Raw genomic sequence first — 23601 nt, 5'->3', positions numbered from 1 at the left:
CGAATTCATTGGTATAATTTTTGCTCCCGCCGCAGTCGGTCTCGTTGGTTAAATTTATGGTCAAAGTTGAAGTACGGGAATAGAGTAAACACTACATTTTGAAACGGAGGGAGTACTCCAATAAGGTCTAGGCCCGAGCTTATCCATCCTAACACTCGAGTCACTCATTCTCATATGTTTGACCCAAGTCTTGGAGAGCCACTCTCCATGAGACCCATTCCTATCTTTTGACCTTCCCAATCTCTTCAAACACAATTTTCCATCTTATGAGAGTTTTAGAGTAGAGAAGATTGTTTTTTGAGCACAAACAGTTGATTCCTCATCAAGCAATCGAAATTCTTAGTATTACTTTTGAAGGTTGTATGTCCCCCTGTGTTGACTAGATGTGCTTGGAAGCCTTTAAAGTTTTGAGGAGCCAAGAAGATTGTGAGTGCAAGGAGATTTTCTACTTCATGTGAAGTTCTACTTCAAATGAGGCTTCTTTACCATGGTGAGGTGTGGCTCTAGGACTTTTCGTCCACAAACTTTGTCTCCATGACATATGTGGTCAAGGCCGATACATTCAAGCATGTATCTTAGGACTTTGTGTCCAACCAGAAGTGTGATTGCGCCAATAAGTGACTCGAGATAAATTGTTGTGTTGCTATATCTATCCCAACTCTTTACTTTTGTGCTATTTTATTTCCAGCTTTTCACTTATATTTTCTTGGATTTGCATGTGTATTTTGTTTTAGACAACTATCACTTAGATTTAAGAATGGCTAATGCTAAAACCAATTTCTTTGCAAATACCCTAAAACCAGTTAGTTGTGAAAATTGTCTATCACCTAGACTCGTAAACTATCCTACACAATGAGCAAAATACTGAAGATTATGGGTCTTCAAAATTGTTTTTTGGAGGAAACCATGGAACAAGATCGCTATTTTATTTCACAAATTAAATCTATGGATGCACACTTGCTATGAAAAAAGAATTGACTATGGTTTGGATAGGTTGAAATGAACTTTTTTGTAGTACTAACTCAAGATCACTTGGCCAACTTCAGCCGGCCCCCTATCTGGTGTTAGAGGAGTAAAATTTTGGTTTTACTCCTCTAACCGGCACCTAGCCAATCCCCTAAATCAAATAGAGTAAATTTTTACTCCACCTCATATCCGGGGCCTATATTTACTCGGCTCCCCACCGTTGGAGGAACCCCCCTGCAGCTGCCTCACCCACCCCACTCCCCCGCCGCATCTACGCCGACACCATCCTTCCTGCCCCTGCAGGACACCACCCGCCACCGTGGATGCTCTGTAGGCCCCACCACGGTCCTCGGTCACCCGAATTTGAGCCTCTCCCGCACTGTCCCTGGCGCAGAATCGACATATCTATGGTTGCTGAGGCCGCCATCGCCAGATTTGATGCATCTATCTGCCGGTGATGGCGCCTTTGTCATAGATTGGACGGGTGCCGAAACACACATATTTGTTGGGTGCTGTGGTCCTCGCCCACCTAGATTTGAGCCTTTCTCCCGTCGTCGCCGACGCAGAATCGGCAAATCTTCAGTTGCTGCCGCCGTCAGATTTGACGCATCCGGCCGCCGGTGATGGAGCCTTTGTCATGGATTAGCTGGGTGCCAAACCGCACAACCCCGACAACGCCTCTGTGCCGCATGCATGTATGGCCTCCTCCTCTAGCCACTTGGATCTCACTCTTCAGGGGTTCGCCGACAAAGACACGCCCAGCTATCGACCGGGCTCGACACTATCCCAGCTAATCGTTGGCTCCATGTTGCTGGTCATAAAGGGCGACGAATGCTCGTGGCAGGTGGTGCACCGAGTTTTGACCAAGCCAGAACACCCGGGCGTTCTTCAAGTGCAGAAAATATTGGGTGAGGGCTTGTTTTGATTCGGTTGTTCATCAGATTCGACGCATTTGCTCAGATTTGTATGTAAGATGGATGCAAGTTTTGGTATTGACAAGAAGATTACATCGATCTATTGATAGCGAGAAATTTGATAGATGTTTGTGCACTCTGTCGGTGTCAAAACTGGCGGATCTCGGGTAGGGGGTCCCGAACTGTGCGTCTAGGCCGGATGGTAATAGGAGGCAGGGGACACGATGTTCTACCCAGGTTCGGGCCCTCTTGATGGAGGTAAAACCCTACGTCCTGCTTGATTAATATTGATGATATGGGTAGTACAAGAGTAGATCTACCACGAGATCGGAGAGGCTAAACCCTAGAAGCTAGCCTATGGTATGATTGTTGTTCGTCCTATGGACTAAAACCCTCCGGTTTATATAGACACCGGAGAGGGCTAGGGTTACACAGAGTCGGTTACAATGGTAGGAGATCTACATATCCGTATCGCCAAGCTTGCCTTCCACACCAAGGAAAGTCCCTTCCGGACACGGGACGAAGTCTTCAATCTTGTATCTTCATAGTCCAGGAGTCCGGCCGAAGGTATAGTCCGGCTATCCGGACACCCCCTAATCCAGGACTCCCTCAGTAGCCCCTGAACCAGGCTTCAATGACGACGAGTCCGGCGCGCAGATTGTCTTCGGCATTGCAAGGCGGGTTCCTCCTCCAAGTACTTCATAGAAGATTTTGAACACAAAGGTAGTGTCCGGCTCTGCAAAATAAGTTTCCACATATTGCCATAGAGAGAATAATATTTACACAAATCTAATCTACTGACGTATTCCGTAGCGTGACATCACACTACGGCCAAGTCTTTATTCGAATCGTTTTACTGTCCCACCTCAGTGCGTCTAGCGAGGCAGTTTCCTTGGCACGTCTTGTTAAAGCAGAGATCGTGTCCCCTTATTCCAGGATTCTCATCAATACGGGCGTGGGTAACCCAGTCGTACCCGTTGGTATGTTTTCTCGATCAAAGGCGAGTCCCAAACGGTCACGGGGAGGGCCCTTGGTATTCAACCTCTTATAAAGAGACCAAGGCCTTACTCCTTCCTTTCAATCTCTAACGAGTTCGCCCTTCGCCTCAAGTTCCAACACCCAAGGCTCCAGATTTCAGGCGCTTCGGACCTTCGACAATGTCCGGTTCCGACCTTCGAGGACGATGGATGCCCTCCTCCGTAACGGAGGAGGACGTGCTGAAGTTGAGAGAGGCCAGGTTCTTGACCGGCGAAATCTGGCATAGGCTGCCTGCTCAAGGGCAGGTCATTCCCACTCCCAAGCCTGGTGAGAGTGTGGTGTTCATGTCTCACTTCCTTCAGGGACTAGGCTTCCCGACGGATCCCTTTGTGAGGGGGCTTATGTATTATTATGGGCTGGAATTTCACGACTTAGCCCCGGAGTCCATCCTCCATATTTCCTCATTCATCATCGTGTGTGAAGCCTTCCTCCGTATTACTCCTCACTTCGGACTATGGCTCAATACCTTCAAAGTAGAGCCGAAGATGATCGAGGGACGGCACGCGGAGTGCGGAGGTGCTTTTATAAGCAAGAATGCTGGTGCTCCATGGCCCGAGGGCTCTTTTCAAGAGGAGTCCAGCTTATGACAACGAGAGTGGTTTTATATTACCGCTCCCAGGGGCCCCAAGTGGGTGGCGCCACCTGCCTTTCGCCCGGGTCCCCCACCACGGCTAGCGTCATGGGTTAATAAAGGACTGGACTGGGGGCCGTCCAAGGACGTGCCCTTGTTGCAGGGCCGCATTCGATATCTCCTAGAAAGAGATATCAGTCTGGTCGTGGCGACACAGGTTATGCTGATTCGCCAAGCTCTGCCCTGCAAACATCGCCCCCTCCGCCTGTGGGAGCTCAATCCGGAGGGACCACGAGCTCTCCAACATTTTATGGGCGCGACGCCCGTGGAGATGTACAAATTGTTCTTCGGATCACAAGCAATGTGTCTGGACTTGACCGAGGATGCAGGTCTGAGTTGCCACCGCCCGGATACTCAAGTAAGTAGCCCCGTGCCCGGACTCGCAATCCGCATATTTATCATAAAATTGCCCTTAAAAAGAGCTGTCCTTTAAATAGGAGTGGATAGCGAAAGCAAAGCTAATCAGGTGTCCGGCCCCCCTCCCCGAGACCACGCCGGGTCCCGTGCTAGTCAGGATGTTGGAGGTTGTGCCTTCGGAGGAAAGTGACGGAGGGGACAAGGAAGCTACGGCCTCCTCGAAGGAGGCTGTTTGGAAGGGAGGAGTCGAACATTCCTCTCCTTAGGGGAAGAAGAGGACCGCCTCTAAAGACCCGGAGACCATGGCCTCAAAGCGGGGGAAGAAATCTTCGCCAGAGGGTCCTGTGCTGGGGGATGCTTCGGACGAATTATGCCCTCAAGGGGATCAGCCCTCCACCGAGTCGTAAGTAGAGAGAAGTTTTTTCTTTTTAAGAGATGAGAGAAATCCTTGCTTTATATCTGAGAAAAGTAATCGAAAATTTACCTTGTAGCTCGGACCTTAGCCCTTCTCAGCAGAGCTCGTCTTCGGGGGATCTTCTTCCGGAAATGATGGAGAGCGGAACGCCTCCCCCTGCCTTACCACCTTGCGAGGCGGGCGACCCTAAGGTATCGTCACGGAGGGTTTCTCCGAATTCGGCAGGGCCGGAAGGTAGTCATATGGCCCCCCAAAGCCCTCCGCGTCCGGCCTTCGAAAAGGGCCATCGGACGAGTCCGGCACCGTCTGGTGCGCGGTCGGAGGAGCTGAAGGATCTGCTAGGGCGAGCATCTATCTCAGAGGATCACCGTGCATTGATGGGTACGGTGATTGAGAGGATTTCATCTGCGGAGAGCGGATTGCACGAGGCCGTTAGGAGTTTACTGACAGGTTTTGAGGTACGCGAAATAATGTACCCTTTTTGGACAGTTGCGCATAAATAAGATGCACCCTATGTAGATAGTAGCCCCTAAGACTCTGTGCGTTGTCAAAAGTGACGGCGCGCAGAGGATCATAATCCCAGGTCTAACATGCTGCCTTTATACGTAGGTGGCGAAGTGTCCGGTGGCCAGCCGGACTGATGAATTTGCCAAGCTAAAGCGGCAACTTGACGTGGTAGATGCCGACATTGTGCTTGTCAACAAGCGGCTTGACGAGGCACAAGGTGTGTAATTCCTCCGGCGGCACCTGGTAAGAGGAGCTTTATGCCAGTATCTTACAATGTGTGCGCTTGGTGCAGATGGTGCTGCTACCATGGAGAATCTTCGGGCGGAACTTGCCCGAGCCAAGGAGCAAGCCAGGAAAAGTGATGCGGCTGCCGGAAAGGCAATTGAAGAGCTGAAAGCCGAACAGGCTGCTCACTGCCGAAGCAAGAAGGAAATGGCCAAGATGGCCGTGAAGCTGAAGAACGCTGTTGACCGTTGCAAGCTTCTTGAAAAAGAAGATCGGGCAGAACAGACAGACCTGAAGAAGGCCGTTGCCGATGCCAAGGATGCTCGCTCTGCGATGAGAGCTATGAAGGAGGAGCTGCGTCAGGCCAGAGAGATCGCGGCTGGAAAGCCCTTTATGCTGCGGAGGAAGTTCTGTGATCCTAAACATGCTCCGTTAGACCAGATGTGGAGTATGGCGGACACCTATCTGGATTTAGCAGCGAGTGCCGCGGATGCGGCTGAACACTTCCGAGATCAAGAAGATCGTGAAGTGGAAAAGCTCTTCTGGTCGCAGTTCCACAATCCAGAGCGTCCACTGTCATTAGCCGATCGTTTGGCCAAATGGGCCAAGCTAAATAGGTTGTCCGGACTCGCCATGAAGTATGTCATGAGTCATCTATGGCCAGAGAAGCCAGAGCCGAAAAGTTATTTCAACTTGGTGCAGCAGTTCCTTGGTGCGGCGCCGCATATCAATGCGATGAAGAGGTCAGCATGCATAGAGGGTGCGCGGATGGCTCTTGCCCGTGTCAAGACATACTGGGCGGAAATGGAAGCCACTGTCGTTGCATCCCCCGACTCGGATGGAAGCCGAGTACCTGCCGAGCACTATTTTCAGGAAGTTCTGCAAGGCGCTCGTTTAATAGAGACGCAGTGCTTGAAGGATACTATATTCGAATAGCATATATTATTGTAAAACAATACTTTGATAAATTGTAGAAGCTTTTTATACTTGTGTCTGCAAGTATTATGATACCTCCTGTGCGGCCGTTTAACATATATGTATATATAATCTGAAAGATGGCAGTCGTCGGCTTCAGCCCCCACGCACATAATGCGGGGGTGTTCGCAGAAGGCGCATTTTCACACTTGATCCAACGTCTTGGTCCTACAAAGGAGGTGATAGCGCAGCGAACTAGGCAATCGGACTATGATGCTTTATCACTTTCACTTAGCCATAGGAGTTTGACAGTGAGGCTACTTATATAGCCCCTAGTGGCGCCTGCGCTCGCCCGTACTCGGGGCGCGTATGTGCCTGGCCGGGAAACGGCCCTTCGTTAATGCGGAGGAATCCTAAAGATTCTGGTAAGTCATCGAGTGGTTGACCAGTCTCACGCTTTATCATGACAGTCAGTTTTTGGCTTTCTCTACTGAGGTGCTCGCCTGGCCGAATCGGGGCACAATCGCAGTAGTTCTCCTGGTGCCGCCTTAGCCGATAGAGCGGAACGTAAGGCAGCAAAACACAGGAACCAGGCAAACCCAACATTTGACCAAAGACATGATTCGGAGATGATGCATATAAGGCCAAACTCGCGATGCCGAACACTCCCTAAGGTATTCGGTCTTTATGAGGGCGGACGGGATAACGCCCTTAGTAATAAGCCCCTAGTGTCCGGGTACACGCAAAACTCTGACGTGGCCACATGCCAAAACGCCAGCCTCCTCCTTGGTTATACCAAGAAACCAGAGGATGTGTATCAACAAGAGACAATAAAAAAGGTTTACGCAGGGTCTTAATCTGAAAAGAATCCTTGGAACGGGTCCCTGCTGCACGTCTGCGCCTGTGTCTCCGTTGTGCCGTATCCTGGACGGGCATAGCACGGTGTTCATCTGTAAAAAGAGAGGAACTTAGTTGAAGAAAGATCGTGCCGAACATAAGTTATACTAAATAAACAAAGTATAAATCGAAATGGGTAAAATTGAGCTTTATTGTCTCTTGTTTTATATGCGCGGAACCCCTAGTACAGGGGTATACGGCTATTAAGCCTTTATCAATTGTATGTTTATGCCGAACTCGTCTAGCCGTGTCCGTGGTCTTGATGACCTATTTAGGTGCTTTGGCTGGTGAAGCCGCTTTATTGTGGGGCTGTCAAGGCAGCTGCACTGTCTTCCGCGCGAGAGGAACACTCAATGTTTTCCCTTTAATGAGATGATGCCTCGTGGACCGGGCATCTTAAGCGTAAGAGATGCATAATGCGGTATTGCGTTAAAGCGGGCGAAAGCTTCGCGTCCCAGCAGTGCTTGATAGCTACTTGAGAATGGGGCGATGTGGAAAGTTAGCTGTTCGCGATGGAAGTTATCGTGGGAGCCGAACATAACTTCTAGCCGGAGAGAACCCATACAGCGGGCATCCGGGCCTGGCGTTACCCCTTGAAAGGAGGTTTCGCTATGGAGAATTTTTGTTGGGTCTATCCCCATGTTGCGGATTGTGTCCTGGTATAACAGGTTGAGACCACTGCCGCCGTCCATCAGGACATTTGTAAAGTGGAGTCCGTCGATTATTGGATCTAATACCAAGGCAGTCCAGCCTGCGTTCCGGATACTTCTAGAGTAATCCTGATGGTTGAAGGTGATCGGTTTTAACAACCATTGGCGAGACTCCTTTGGGATAGGCCGTATGGCGCGTATCTCTGGCGGCGCCGTTCTGTTCGTCACGTGAAGTAAGTTTACTGTTTTAACTTCTTGTGGGAAATCCTTTTGTTTCCTGGTGCTCTGCTTGTGGGGTTCATCATCGTCCTCACTTGATGTGTCGAGCCCCTTGTGTTCGGCGTTGAGTTTGCCGGCTTGCTTGAAAACCCAACAATCTCTGTGGGTATGATTCGCAGGCTTCCCAGGAGTACTGTGTATTTGACATATCTTGTCCAAGATTTTGTTTAAGTTGGATAGCTCGTCCCTGTTATCCTTGAGGGGCGGCTTTCTCTGATTCTGCCGCGAGCTTTTGAATCCGGCATTGACCGCCGTGCTCTTTGGGCTGTTTCCCTTATTCCGGTGCTGGTCCTTGCTGCATCGGGGTTTTCCGTTTCCATCCCTAACTTCGGATGTACTTGGGTTGCTGGTGCTACATCTTGCCAACCAACTGTCCTCTCCTGCGCAAAAGCGGGTCATGAGGCTTGTTAATGCGGCCATTTTTCTTGGCTTTTCTTGGCCGAGGTGTCTGGCGAGCCATTCGTCTCGAACGTTATGCTTAAAAGCTGCTAGGGCTTCGGCGTCCGGACAGTCGACTATCTGATTCTTTTTAGTAAGAAATCTGTTCCAGAATTTCCGGGCTGACTCTCCGGGCTGTTCAGTTATGTGACTGAGATCGTCTGCATCCGGAGGGCGGACATAGGTCCCTTGAAAATTTGCCCGGAAAGCATCCTCGAGCTCTTCCCAACTTCCAATGGTGTTTTCGGGAAGGCTTTTCAGCCAATGCCGGGCTAGCCCTTTAAGCTTGAGGGGTAAGTATTTTATGGCGTGGAGGTCATCTTCTCTGGCCATGTGTATGTGCAGGATATAATCCTCGATCCAGACCCCAGGGTTTGTTGTTCCGTCGTACGCCTCTATGTTTACGGGCTTGAATCCCGCTAGAAATTCATGGTCCAGCACCTCATCGGTGAAACATAGGGGGTGTGCGGCACCCCTGTATTTGGGTGTGACGTGATGTTCGGATATTTATTTTGTTGCATTGCTTACTAGAGCTTGCTTTCTTGGCCCGTAGATAGATCTGGCTGGGCCGTCTTTTTGATGCGGATCCTTTGGTGGATCGCGTGCCGGCTTGTGTGTGGCGCCGCTTGCCGCTCCATGCTGGCCATGCGATCGTCTATCCGACCGGATGGCTTTCCTATTTTTTGACTGCGGGGGCTCTAAGGCCTCCTCGTCAAATTCAGGCAGTAGCTTTCGCTTTGGATAGCTTTTTGTGCGGCGACTGCCGCCATATTTGTCTGCGGTGTTGCGTACTTTGCTCCATCTGATTCTGAGTGCATCTTCCGCAGTTTTAAGCTTCCGCTTCTGTTTTTTCAGGCTATGCGCAGTGGCGACGAGCCTTTTGTGGAGGTTCTTCTGCTCCATGAGTTTATCCGGCGTAAGGTCGTCCGGACTGTTGTTTTCACCGGGGACGGGGTGTTCGGTTTGTTTACCCGAGTTGCCCTGTTCGGACGCTTGCTCGAAGGCATGTTCGTCGTCCGCCGGCTCGTCCTGCTCTATGGTTGGGTCTGTATGGCTGCTGGCTCTGTCGAGGCGGGGCTTGGAGCGGCGCTTACGTCGCCGCTTTGATTGCTTTTCCAGTGGACGATCCCTCGTTGCATCCCTGTGTTCCTCGTTGTCGCTTCCTTTGGGTGTGTCCACCATGTATACATCATGAGATGAGGTGGCTGTCCAGTGCCTTATAGGCGTTGGTTCATGTTTATCTCCTACATCGTCGTCCATACCATCGATGTCTTCGGAGTCGAAGTCGAGCACGTCGTTTAAATTATCGACAGTGGCTACGAAGTGGGTGGTGGGTGGGCATCGAATTTCTTCGTCGTCCACATCCCAATCCTACCGGTCATAGTCCGGCCAGGGCTCTCCTGACAAAGAGAGAGACCTGAGTGAATTCAGAATGTCGCCGAAGGGCGAGTGTTGAAAGATGTCTGCGGCAGTGAACTCCATGATCGGCGCCCAATCGGATTCGATCGGTAGGGGCGCGGAGGGCTCGGAGTCCGGAGAGGAGTCCAGCACCTTGGAGTCACGGGCTTCGCAGAGGACAAGGCTGGTGTTCGGCTTGATCGCCGTAGAGATTGCAGCCCCCGAGGCGGTGTCTAACCACCCATCCTTGATTGGTGTGATCGGCTCCGAGCTAGGGGTCAGAGCAGACACAGATGCGGCCTCCAGGGCACTGTTCGGCGGCAGAGCTAAATCATGCCCATCGTGATAGTGCGGCGCGCTCGGCCGTGGCTCGAATCCGTCGAAGGTCAAGTCTCCGCGGATGTCGGCCATGTAGTTCAAACTTCCAAATCTGACCTGATGGCCAGGGGCGTAGCTTTCGATCTGCTCCAGATGACCAAGCGAATTGGCCCGCAGTGCAAAGCCGCCGAATACGAAGATCTGTCCGGGGAGAAAAGTCTCACCCTGGATCGCATCGCTGTTGATGATCGGAGAAGCCATCGGGCCTAAAAGTGACGACACAGAGGAACTCTCAATGAAAGCACCAATGTCGGTGTCAAAACCGGCGGATCTCGGGTAGGGGGTCCCGAACTGTGCGTCTAGGCCGGATGGTAACAGGAGGCAGGGGACACGATGTTTTACCCAGGTTCGGGCCCTCTTGATGGAGGTAAAACCCTACGTCCTGCTTGATTAATATTGATGATATGGGTAGTACAAGAGTAGATCTACCACGAGATCGGAGAGGCTAAACCCTAGAAGCTAGCCTATGGTATGATTGTTGTTCGTCCTATGGACTAAAACCCTCCGGTTTATATAGACACCGGAGAGGGCTAGGGTTACACAGAATCGGTTACAATGGTAGGAGATCTACATATCCGTATCGCCAAGCTTGCCTTCCACGCCAAGGAAAGTCCCTTCCGGACACGGGACGAAGTCTTCAATCTTGTATCTTCATAGTCCAGGAGTCCGGCCGAAGGTATAGTCCGGCTATCCGGACACCCCCTAATCCAGGACTCCCTCACACTCCTTGCTAGAGTATAGACTAGAGATGAGACTAGATGCGATGCAATATCGAATTCGTCAGGCCGAAGAAGAAAGAAGTGCGCAAGCTCGAGATGTCAATAAAGAGAATCAATAACGAAAATATAGAGAAAATATTAATCCAACTAGTGGGAGCGGTATGGAAGTTGTATATCTATAAAGTGTCCAATTGTGATTCTTGTTTTCTTTGATTTCGTTCTCGTAGCGAAGAATTGGTGAATTATGTACTCCAATGTATCAAAATATCGTTCGATGAAATAAAGATGCAATAGAACTTGCTTCAGCGGCCGAAAATGAAATGCATATGAAAAAAATTACTATGTTATATTTAGGGAATCGGCTGGGTCCGGTCAAAACTTAATGTGGTAAATGTACTCCACTAAGGTTTACTCGGCCGGATCCTCTTCTAGTTTTTAGGGGATCAGCTAGAGTTGGCCTTATAGCCCAATCTCACGATTTGTCTTCAAAGTAGTCACTTTTTTTTTACAAAAAGGATTCGGATACACTATATTGTAGAAGTTCACTATAAATACAGAACTATTCAAACATAATACAAATTATATTGAAAGCTCTATATCGCCGGAAGATCACCACCGCTACCAAAACAAGCCGTGATGCACCATTGTTTCTACTCCGCTACCGGAGCCGGTCTAACCTTGTCAACGATATTGAACCGCATTTTTCTCAACCTTCAACCACTAGTATCTCTTCTATGATTTTGCTGGCTACACTGCGCAAATGGCACTCTCTATTTTTATGTTGAAGTGATTACACACTACAAGTCTACAACTTTACTCTTTTCTCATTTAATAAATGCCATATTCCCACTCTGAACGTGCTCATACGAATAAAATGCTCCTACGTGTGTTCATAGGATCGAATGTTTCTGCGTGTATGTAAATATTTGCATTATAGCACTCCTTAAACATACCCTATCTCTTTCTCCTCCAAGAAAGAAAGCTAGGGTTCGTGCCTCTCGCTGGCGCTGGCGTAGGTCTGCCTCCTCTTTGGTGGCCCTAGGGCCACGGAGGCGCGGTAGATTCTGGCAAGGGCCGGCGGGAGGGCTCCGTTTTTGGTCTTTTTTTTCAACCCTGTTAGGGTTTTTGTTTTGCTCAGGGAGACGAGACGGCGGCAGCTCCCTGAAGATGGAATAAAGGTCTTCCTGCCTAACCCCCGTTCTGGCGGTACGTCTAGCATTGTTGGTGGGCGTGTGGAGATGTGTCTCCGGCAGATCTATCTTTGGTGGATTTGCTCGGATCTCATCGTTGTTCGTCTATACGTTTGTGTGTCTTCGGTTTGGATTCTTCCAACCTACGTTATTCTTCATTGGCAGCGGTTGTTGGGATGCTGGTCCTATGAGACCTTAACACGACCACTTCCCGATTGTCTACTATAACAAGTTGTGCCCGACTTCGGCGATGGAGGGGCGATGACGGTGACGCGTCTTCGGCTCGCTTCAGTGCTTGTAGTCGTCGCTAGGTGGTCTACGGATCTGAATGTAATTTTTATTCTTGGTGTTGCCATGATTGAAGATAAATAGATTGGAGTTTTCCCGCAAGAAAAAGTAAATATTTGCATTTATACTCGTTTCTCAAAAACAAACTATGTGTTGTTCTATACGGCAATTTTAAGAACAGCTACTCGCATATATAGAACCATGGAAAAATTTCTGTAGTGTGAATCACAGGAAATGCTTCTTGCAACAACAGAAAAAAGTCATAGAAACTGCAACGCAGTTCTTCACAGATCAGTCACGAAACGAGGGCTATCACGATTGCTGGTCTAACCGTCTCACTGCGGTCATTGATTGGCCGGCTGGCTCACACGGAGTACTAGTAAAATTCATTGACCTACGACACGAGTAGTCATTTCAATCCCCCCGAAACCCTGAACCGCCGCTGCCGCCGCCGCCGCCGCCCCCGCAGCCAAGCCGAGCAGCCATGGAGGGATCCGCCGCCGCGGCGCCGCTCCGCACGCGCGTGTGCATCATCGGCAGCGGCCCGGCCGCGCACACGGCGGCCATCTACGCGGCCCGCGCGGAGCTCAAGCCCGTGCTCTTCGAGGGCTGGATGGCCAACGACATCGCCGCGGGGGGCCAGCTCACCACCACCACCGACGTCGAGAACTTCCCGGGCTTCCCCACCGGCATCATGGGCATCGACCTCATGGACAACTGCCGCGCCCAGTCCGCCCGCTTCGGCACCAACATCCTCTCCGAGACCGTCACCGAGGTCGACTTCTCCGCCCGCCCCTTCCGCGTCACCTCCGACTCCACCACCGTCCTCGCCGACACCGTCGTCGTCGCCACGGGCGCCGTCGCGCGCCGCCTCCACTTCCCCGGGTCCGAAACCTACTGGAACCGCGGCATCTCCGCCTGCGCCGTCTGCGACGGCGCCGCGCCCATCTTCCGGAACAAGCCCATCGCCGTCATCGGCGGCGGCGACTCTGCCATGGAGGAGGGAAACTTCCTCACCAAGTACGGATCCCAAGTGTACATCATCCACCGGCGCAACACCTTCCGCGCCTCCAAGATTATGCAGGCCAGGGCGCTCTCCAATCCTAAGATCCAGGTTGTCTGGGACTCCGAGGTCGTCGAGGCCTACGGCGGCGCAGGCGGTGGCCCATTAGCTGGCGTCAAGGTCAAGAACTTGGTGACTGGTGAGGTCTCTGACCTTAAGGTGTCCGGGCTCTTCTTCGCCATCGGGCATGAGCCGGCCACCAAGTTTCTCAATGGGCAGCTTGAGCTCCATGCCGATGGGTATGTGGCCACCAAGCCGGGCTCTACACATACCAGTGTGGAGGGGGTCTTTGCTGCTGGAGATGTGCAGGATAAGAAGTATCGTCAGGCCATTACTGCCGCTGGATCAGGTATTACTATAGCACTATGTGAATTGATTGTATAAGTGTTGCTAGTGATCAATTTGCATGCATATGGTAATCTATAATTAGTAACTATATATATTCATATGCTTAGCGATCAATTGCTTCTTTGAACTAGTCTTTATAGTGACAATAGAATGTGGTGTTTGAGCTTTGGAAAGAAACGAGTAGTTCGCTACATTCTGGGATGTGTTGGACTATTGGTGCCCAAACCTGCTGACAATTAGGGACAAGCAAGGGAAATGGGAATCAGTTTCCTTTTTTCATAAGAGTAACCTTGGTAGCAGGGCTCCATTACTTTACAGTAACAGAATAAACCATGGGTCTAACAGCGAAAAAAAAGCAGAAAATATGTACCAGGACGAATGAAAACTTACAGGTTTTGCCGCCTGCCTGGCTTATCAAACCAAGGTTCAAACTGCATGAACATCTATTACAACACCCATCAGGGCTGCAAAACATGGGTGCTCTTGCCACACCCTCAGGAGTTGCAGTTGAACTGCAGTCGGGCTTGATTCTGATTAGCCCCTGATCCTTCTCACGTTGCTTCAGCACATACCCCTGCAGGCGTGCTGCTCCAGCCAGCAAAGTCTCTCCTTCAGCTCCAGATTGTAAACATGCCCATTCTAGGACAGGGCACATGTAATATCATTTCAATAGGGTTTTCATTAGTTCCCCCTCAAAGCATGCCCTGTTCCGCAGGTTCTGCAGTGTCCATCACAAATGATCCGACTAGTCTCCAATCATAGCTGACCAGGGAATTATTGAACTGGGTGTAATTTCCCCGTCGTGCCATTTCGAAGCTCCCCATTGGGGATACAAGGGAACTATTCATGTAATTAGTTTCAGGTGCTTAAAACTTGTGGTAACAAACTAGGGTGTGCCCTCTATTTAGGTTAGAAGATCCCCTTTCAGGCTATACACTTGTGTCTCACTCTAAAATTCCTGAGAGGGACTGCAGAATGTTATGGTCATCTCACGGTATTAGCACTCAATCAATCAAGTTAACGCTGTTGTGTTAATATAGTAAGGTTTTGTTCCGAAAGTATTTGTTAGTCAGCCTAGGATTCTCAGGTTTGTGATGTAATTAAACTTTTGTAGCACTGGTAATGTATGCCCTGAATAATACCCATATACAGAAAGTTTTTCCTTAAAATATCATAGATGCTCCTTTGCTAAGTATTGGATCTGCCACCTGAGTTTTTGTGTAATCATATTTGTCACTGGAAACACATGTTACTAATGCTATGCATCACTTCCAATGGCCAATGGTGGGCAGAAAACCAGCACCCTTGCTGTGGAACTCATCTGTTTGGTACAGGGTTTCCTTGTCTAACTAGGAATTTGTGTTTTAGCCAGATTCTCATGTTGGTCGGTCCATCTTAACATGTTACTATTGGTTGTATAAGTTGAACCCATCTTTCTCATGTCAATAGGTTTAGATGTGTTATCCAAGAAAGATTTATTCTTGCAATATAATCCTCTGCCTGGTGCCTGATGACACCATTTATTGGGAATTGACCTTTAGTGGCTCCTGCTGAGCATATAATTCTGCGTCAAACAACTAACTCGCCGATATATACAGGGTGCATGGCTGCTTTGGACGCGGAGCACTATCTGCAGGAGGTGGGTGCACAGGAGGGCAAGTCTGATTGACTATCTCTTGGTGAAGCGACGACCATCAGCTCACCGAAAGCCGCACTCTGAGCTTGATGAAGTTGGTTGTCCAGTTTCATTATGCTGCTTAGCAGCACCGTATTATTATTCTCCGTCATTAGGAGGCCCTAGATCAACTTTCATTAGTGTGCTGGAAATGATTCATATTTACCACTGGTGGAACTCAAACTGATTCCTATGTATCATTGGCGAAATCACATTATTATTCTGAGATATCTATCTGTATTACTCCACCAGGTATGTATGCTATTATATTTTTCTACATGTTTGGAGCACCGCGTATTCTGAAAACATGTCTGGTTTTTTTTTTGACATTTCAAAAACATGTCTGGTCTTTGTTTTTTTAGGGAAATATCTGGTCTTTGTTTGCTCATGGTGCTGTATGTTTCTTCAGAACTAAAGGGTCCTCTCGGCCTAGTTTTATTTTACTAAATAAAGCCTAAGCCATAAACATCGTTAATTACTACTCCCTCCGTTCACAAATATAAGATGTTCTAACTTCTTTTCTGAATCGGATGTATATAGACATGTTTTAGTTTATTGAAGTATATCCAAAACATCTTATATTTGTGAATAGAGGGAGTAGGCAGTAACAGAGAAATATTTGGGGATGCCTTCTGATATCGGCTCATCCAAAAACGGCGCCTTCAAAGTACATAAGATAGATTATGGAAAACAAGTTCAAGGGTGGAAAGCATGGAGAATTTTGCAATCGTCCTCTTATCTTGCATGCACAAGTTGGTTCTCACCATTCTCAAGTGTGGAGAGCTATATTGGAGGGGAGGGATGTTTTAGTTAAAGACCTTATTTGTAGAATTGGTAATGAGTTATCCACTGAGATTTGGAACTACAATTGGTTGCCACTGAAAGAACTCACGCGACCAATTGTTTCTTTGGCAGCAGATCCCCCACATTTGGTCAGATCTTATTGATGGAACAAGCGTTGCATGGAAAATTGACGTTATGCAGGCTACTTACCTTCCAATTGATGCTCACCATATTTGTAGACTTTTGGTCGTGGAATTTTGAGCGGTCTGGAGTTTTGTTTCACTGCTCCGGTTATCACATGATCGTAAGCACCAAGTGGCGTCACAAAGATTGGCAGGAAGCCTGGAAGCGAGAACACGGTCTTCAAACGCTTCATATGATGGAGAAACTTGGAAATCACTTTGGAACACTTATGTCCCGGAAAAAATGAGATTCTTCCAGTGGCGCCTAGCTTTGCATTCTTTACCTACGAATGATGTGCGTCGGCATGGTAAAATGGCCAGTTCGGGTGCATGTTCTATATGTGGGGCTTAGGATTCGTGGAAACACTCTCTGGTGGAATGTAAATCATGGGTTCATGGTCAAAATAATAATTGACAAAGCAACCTACCTTTAAAGGGATCACCATGAATGGAGCACCTAAATCCATTAAACATGCATCTCTTGAATATGGACGTACACTTGGGCATGAAAGGAACAAAGCATGTGCATTCTCAACCAGCAAGATCTGGACGACTACACTCCAACACAAGAAGATCAGGGAGTGACTTCAGTTTCATGAATAGTTCCATCCCTCCCACTCCCCCCCCCCCCCCGGTCGTCGCAGGCGGGCGCCTTGGGTGATGTCGGTGGCGGTGCAGCTCGGCAGGTTGTAGTCCGACGATCGGAGAGGTGGTGAGGCTGCTCCTTGCCGGCGGGTGGCCTGTGGGCCTGGTATGCTCTTGCTGTTGCGTCTGGTCGGTTACCATCATTGACGGTGGAGGTCGGGCCCTCCTGCAACGTCGACGATGTTGCTGCCCCTAGTCCCGACTCTTCTTCGCTGTGGAGGCCCCACTTCTCGGTGCTGTGGTGAGACAGCATGGGTGGCTTCAAGACTGTGTTGGCGCAGGGTGGTGGGCGATATTTGTGGAGTGCTCTGGAGCGCCTGGGGTGATGGTTGGGATCGAGAGAAACCCTGTCGGCCTGTTCGACACCGACGCGTTGGCGCCTGAGGGTACCGCTAGACCTTCCTAGAGGGCGTCGGGGGCTACCCTTCCTTTCTCATCGCCGCGTACCCGGGGAAACCCTTGGCAGCAACGTTGTCATCGTCGCGTCCCTTCTTGGGAGGTGTTGATTGGTATCGGAGTCCCGACAATACATTTAATGGGTCAGCTATCACAACATTAAGGAGTTTGGAAGCTGTATGGTGGTATGCAGATCTTTGTCAAGACCTGTAACATCCTCTTACAACCAAACCCAGGGCCCCTCGACGACAAGGCGAGGGGAATCGACTCTTGGGAACGACCACATCTGATAACGACCTTTCCAACCGATCCCTCCCCAAAGGGAGCCAGGCCACAACACCCCACTTTAATGCCCGGCTGGGGAGGATCAGGGAGAGGGAGAGGATCGGGATGAGGAAGGGAGAGGTTAGGTGAGAGGAGGCAATAGAGGGGAGAGGATCAATTCACTTTGTTATTCATCATGAACCCTAACAGTGGCAACAACTTGCTTAAGTAGTCTCACACACACACCCGCCCAACACGGGCTCACTCATATTACATGGGCTTGGCCCCGGAGGCTCTCGGGCTATGGCCCAACTTGACTTGTAGCTGCACCATTCGTGCACTCGCTGTCCATTGCAGGTTTAGGCTATGCGCCCTGAACTACAGGCGTGACAGGCGCCCCTCCTTGAGATGCAGCGTCTTCCCAGATGCTGGCTGATGGAAAGCACACGCGCAGGACTACGTAATCTTCCCAGGTGGTGGCGTCCGCAGGTAGTGAAGACCACTGAACTCGGACTTGGGTGAGTGAGGCTGAGGCTTTGTTGACCATGTGTCTTTCTTGGATGGCCACCGGAATGAGAGGTGTTGTTGTCAAGTCTGGGATCTTGGGCAGCTCGGAGTAGATGGGCGAGTAGTTGGGGATGAAGTGCTTCAACCGGGAGACATGGAATACCGGGTGGATGCGGCAATCCCACGACAGCTCCAAGCGGTAAGCCACGGTACCGATGCGCTCCAGGATGGTGAACGGGCCGAAATACTTGTAAGCCAGCTTCTGGCAGGGGTGGCTAGCGACGGAGACTTGCACATAAGGTTGAAGCTTGAGGAGGGCTTGGTCGCCGATGGTGAAGGCATGCTCTGTGCGCTGCTTGTTGGCTTGTTTCTTGAAGCGGTCCTGAGCGCGGGTGAGGTGGCCCCGCAGCATCTGTGTATGCGCTGCCTAGTCGAAGTCGCTGCTAGCCATGTCCGACGATATCTTGTTGAGGAAAACTGGTAGCCCTCCCAGATTTGGCTCATTGTCATAGAGTGCCTTGAATGGAGAACACCGGAGAGAGCCATGATGAGTGGAGTTGCAACAAAATTCAGACGCGGGCATCCACTTCTGCCATTGCTTCAGATGATCTCGGATAGCACAACGGAGATACATCTCGAGGCATTGATTGACGCGCTCGCTTTTGCCATCCGTTTGAGGGTGGCAGGCGATGGACTAGAGGAGCTTAGTGCCGGCTGCGGCGAGGAGTTCCCGCTGCATCGCACTTGTGAAGATCTTGTCCTGGTCGGAGACGATGGAGTGTGGCACCCCGTGAAGCTTGATGATGGAATCCCAGAAAGTACGAGCTACATGCGCCGCGGTGACGGGATGCCAGAGTGGCACGAGATGGGAAAATTTCGTGAAACGATCTACCACCACCATGATCGTGTGGTAGCCCTCGGAGTTGGGGAGCCCCTCGACGAAATCCATCGTCACGTCGTGCCACAGTGCCGATGGAATGGTTAGAGGCTGAAGCTTGCCGGTGGGGTGGCGGTGCTCGTGCTTAGCTTGCTGGCAAGCGCGACACTGCTGAATGTAGTCCTCGACGGCGCGCTTGAGGCCAGACCACACAAATAGTTTGCGCACGCGCTGGTAGGTCGCTATGATGCCGGAGTGCCCTCCTAGAGCACTGACATGGAGGGCAGCGATGAGCTTGGTTTGGAGAGTAGTGTTAGCTCCAATCCAAAGCCGATCACCTTGCTGAATGATGCCATGCCGGAGCGTGCGACCTTGATCATCCGAGCTATGGACTGCCAGTTGTTGCAGGAGCTCTTATGTGGTGCCATCCATCTCATAGGAGTTAGCCACCTCTTGGAGCCACTGGGGGTGACACACAACGAGCGCGTCAAGGGCGTGCCGGTGGTCGACACGAGAGAGCGCATTCGCTGCCACGTTGTCCGCCCCTCTCTTGTACCAGAAGGTGAACTGCAGGCCCACCAACTTGGACATGGCCTTGCGTTGCAGCTCAGTGTCCAAATGTTGCTCTCCGAGTGCACATAAGCTCTTGTGATCCGTGATGACCTCAAACGATCCCTGCTGCAGGTACGGCCGCCACTTGTCGACAACCATCATCATCGCGAGGAATTGTTTCTCGTATGTGGATAGTGATAACCCACAAGTATAGGGGATCGCAACAGTTTTTGAGGGTAGAGTATTCAACCAAATTTATTGATTCGACACAAGGGGAGACAAAGAATACTTGCAAGTATAAGCAGTTGATTTGTCAATTCAACCACACCTGGAGACTAAATATCTGCAACGAAGTGATCAGTAGCACAATAGTATAATAATTTGATACCAGTGGCAATGATAGTAACGGTAATAGTAACATTAGCAGTTTTATGGTAGTTGTAATAGTAGTAACGACAGTAGTAACTTAGTAAGAACAATATGTGAAAAACTCATAGGCACTGGATTGGTGATAACATTGGATAATATTCATCATATGTTGGGGAACATAGCATGCAATTTCAAAAAAAATTCCTACGATCACGCAAGATCTATCTAGGAGATGCATAGCAATGAGAGGGGGAGAGTGTGTCCACGTACCCTCGTAGACCGAAAGTGGAAGCGTTAGTTTAACGCAGTTGATGTAGTCGAATGTCTTCTTGATTCAACCGATCAAGTACCGAACGGACGACACCTCCGAGTTCTGCACACGTTCAGCTCGATGACGTCCCTCGAAATCTTGGTCCAACAAACTGTCGAGGGAGATTTTCGTCAGAATGACGGCGTGGTGACGGTGATGGTGATGTGATCCGCGCAGGGCTTCGCCTAAGCACTACGACAATATGACCGGAGGAGTACACGGTGGAGGGGGGCACCGCACACGACTAAGAACAATTGATGTGTTTAGAGGTGCCCCCTGCCCCCGTATGTAAAGGAGGGAGAGGGGAGGAGACCGGCCTAGGGGGCGCGCCAAGTGGGGAAACCCACTTGGACTCCTAGTCCTATTCGCCCCCTTCCTTCTATCGGAGGGGGAAATGGGGAGGGAGAGGGAGAGGGAGAAGGAAAGGGGGGCCGCGCCCCCTCCTCCTGCCAATTCAGACTCCCCATGGGGGGCACCCCCTTGTGGGCTGCCTTGCCTCTCCCCTATGGCCCATGTGACCCATTACTTCCCCCGGGGGGTTCCGGTAACCTCCCGGTACTCCAAAGAATACCCGAAACACTCCAGAACCATTCCGGTATCTGAATACTATCGTCCAATATATCAATCTTTACCTCTCGATCATTTCGAGACTCCTCGTCATGTCCGTGATCTCATCCGGGACTCGAACAATCTTCGGTCACCAAAACACTTAACTCATAATACAAATCGTCATCGAACGTTAAGCGTGCAGACCCTACGGGTTCGAGAACTATGTAGACATGACCGAGACACATCTCCGGTCAATAACCAACAGTGGAACCTGGATGCTCATATTGGTTCCTACATATTCTATGAAGATCTTTATCGGTCAAATCGCAATGACAACATACATCATTCCCTTTGTCATCGGTATGTTATTTGCTCGATATTCGGTCGTCGGTATCTTCATACCTAGTTCAATCTCGTTATCGGCAAGTCTCTTTACTCGTTCCATAATGCATCATCCCGTAACTAACTCATTAGTCACATTTCTTGCAAGGCTTATCATGATGTGCATTACCGTGAGGGCCCAGAGATACCTCTCCAATACTCAGAGTGGCAAATCCTAATCTCGATCTATGCCAACCCAGCAAACACCTTTGGAGATACCTGTAGAGCATCTTTATAATCACCCAGTTATGTTGTGACATTTGATAGCACATAAGTTATTCCTCCGGTATTCGGGAGTTGCATAATCTCATAGTCAAAGGAATATGTATAAGTCGTGAAGAAAACAATAACAATAAAACTTAGCGATCATGATGCTAAGCTAATGGATGGGTCTTGTCCATCACATCATTCTCCTAATGATGTGATCCCGTTCATCAAATGACAACACATGTCTATGGCCAGGAAACGTAACCATCTTTGATTAACGAGCTAGTCTAGTAGAGGCTTACTAGGGACACTTTGTTTTGTCTATGTATTCACACATGTATCAAGTTTCCAGTTAATACAATTCTATCATGAATAATAAACATTTATCATGATATAAGGAAATATAAATAACAACTTTATTATTGCCTCTAGGGCATATTTCCTTCAGTCTCCCACTGGCACTAGAGTCAGTAATCTAGATTACATTGTAATGATTCTAACGCCCATGGAGTCTTGGTGTTGATCATGTTTTGCTCGTGGAAGAGGCTTAGTCAACGGGTCTGCAACATTCAGATTCATATGTATTTTGCAAATCTCTATGTCTCCCTCCTTGACTTGATCACGGATGGAGTTGAAGCATCTCTTGATGTGTTTGGTTCTCTTGTGAAATCTGGATTCCTTCGCCAAGGCAATTTCTCCAGTATCGTCACAAAAGATTTTCATTGGACCCGATGCACTAGGTATTACACCTAGATCGGATATGAACTCCTTCATCCAGACTCCTTCATTTGCCGCTTCTGAAGTAGCTATGTACTCCGCTTCACACGTATATACCGCCACGACGCTTTGCTTGGAACTGCACTAACTGACAGCTCCACCATTCAATATAAATACGTATCCGGTTTGTAACTTAGAGTCATCTGAATCAGTGTCAAAGCTAGCATCGATGTAACCATTTACGATGAGCGCTTTGTCATCTCCATAAACGAGAAACATATCCTTAGTCCTTTTCAGGTATTTCAGGATGTTCTTGACCATTGTCCAGTGGTCTGCTCCTGGATTACTTTGGTACCTCCCTACTAAACTTATAGCAAGGCACACATCAGGTCAGGTACACATCATTGCATACATGATAGAACCTATGGCTGAGGCATAGGGAATGACTTTGATTTTCTCTCTATCTTCTGCAGTGGTTGGGCATTGAGTCTGACTCAATTTCACACCTTGTAACACAGGCAATAACCCTTTCTTTGACTGATCCATTTTGAACTTTTTCAAAACTTTATCAAAGTATGTGCTTTGTGAAAGTCCAATTAAGCGTCTTGATCTATCTCTATAGATCTTGATGCCTAATATATAAGCAGCTTCACCGAGGTCTTTCATTGAAAAATTCTTATTCAACTATCCTTTTATGCTATCTGGAAATTCTGTATTATTTCCAATCAATAATATGTCATCCACATATAATATTAGAAATGCTACAGAGCTCCCACTCACTTTCATGTAAATACAGGCTTCTCCAGAAGTCTGTATAAAACCATATGCTTTGATCACACTATCAAAGCGTATATTCCAACTCCGAGATGCTTGCACCAGTCCATAAATGGATCGCTGGAGTTTACACACTTTGTTAGCACCTTTAGGATCGACAAAACCTTCTGGTTGCATCATATACAACTCTTCTTTAAGAAATCCATTAAGGATTGCAGTTTTGACGTCCATTTGTCAGATTTCGTAATCATAAAATGCGGCAATTGCTAACATGATTTGGACAGACTTAAGCATCGCTACGGGTGAGAAGGTCTCATCATAGTCAATTCCTTGAACTTGTCGAAAACCTTTCGCAACAAGTCGAGCTTTGTAGATAGTAACATTACTATCAGCGTCAGTCTTCTTCTTGAAGATCCATTTATTCTCTATGGCTTGCCGATCATCGGGCAAGTCAACCAAAGCCCACAATTTGTTCTCATACATGGATCCCATCTCAGATTTCATGGCCTCAAGCCATTTCGCGGAATCTGGGCTCATCATCACTTCCTCATAGTTCATAGGTTCGTCATGGTCTAGTAACATGACTTCTAGAATAGGATTACCCTACCACTCAGGTGTTGGATATATTCTGGTTGACCTACAAGGTTCGGTAGTAACTTGATCTGAAGTTTCATGATCATCATCATTAGCTTCCTCACTAATTGGTGTAGGCATCATAGGAACAATTTTCTATGATGAACTACTTTCCAATTCAAGAGAAGGTACAATTACCTCATCAAGTTCTACTTTCCTCCCAC

At 49.0% G+C, this 23601-nt stretch overlaps 1 protein-coding gene across 1 annotated transcript; it reads left to right on the top strand.

Moving 5' to 3' along the window:
- The first annotated feature begins 12583 nt into the window (after positions 1–12583).
- On the top strand, positions 12584–15568 carry LOC123128174 (thioredoxin reductase NTRB). Its single transcript, XM_044548107.1, has 2 exons — positions 12584–13617; positions 15215–15568. The coding sequence occupies exons 1-2, from the start codon at positions 12690–12692 to the stop codon at positions 15283–15285; spliced, it is 999 nt and encodes a 332-aa protein (XP_044404042.1). The 5' UTR covers positions 12584–12689; the 3' UTR covers positions 15286–15568.
- The last annotated feature ends 8033 nt before the right edge of the window (positions 15569–23601 follow it).

The sequence above is a fragment of the Triticum aestivum genome, chromosome 6A (genome assembly GCF_018294505.1).
Source record: "Triticum aestivum cultivar Chinese Spring chromosome 6A, IWGSC CS RefSeq v2.1, whole genome shotgun sequence".
NCBI classification, from domain to species: Eukaryota; Viridiplantae; Streptophyta; class Magnoliopsida; order Poales; family Poaceae; genus Triticum; species Triticum aestivum.
The sequence above is the reverse complement of the archived record's forward strand: the minus strand, read 5'-3'. Positions and strand labels throughout refer to the sequence as shown.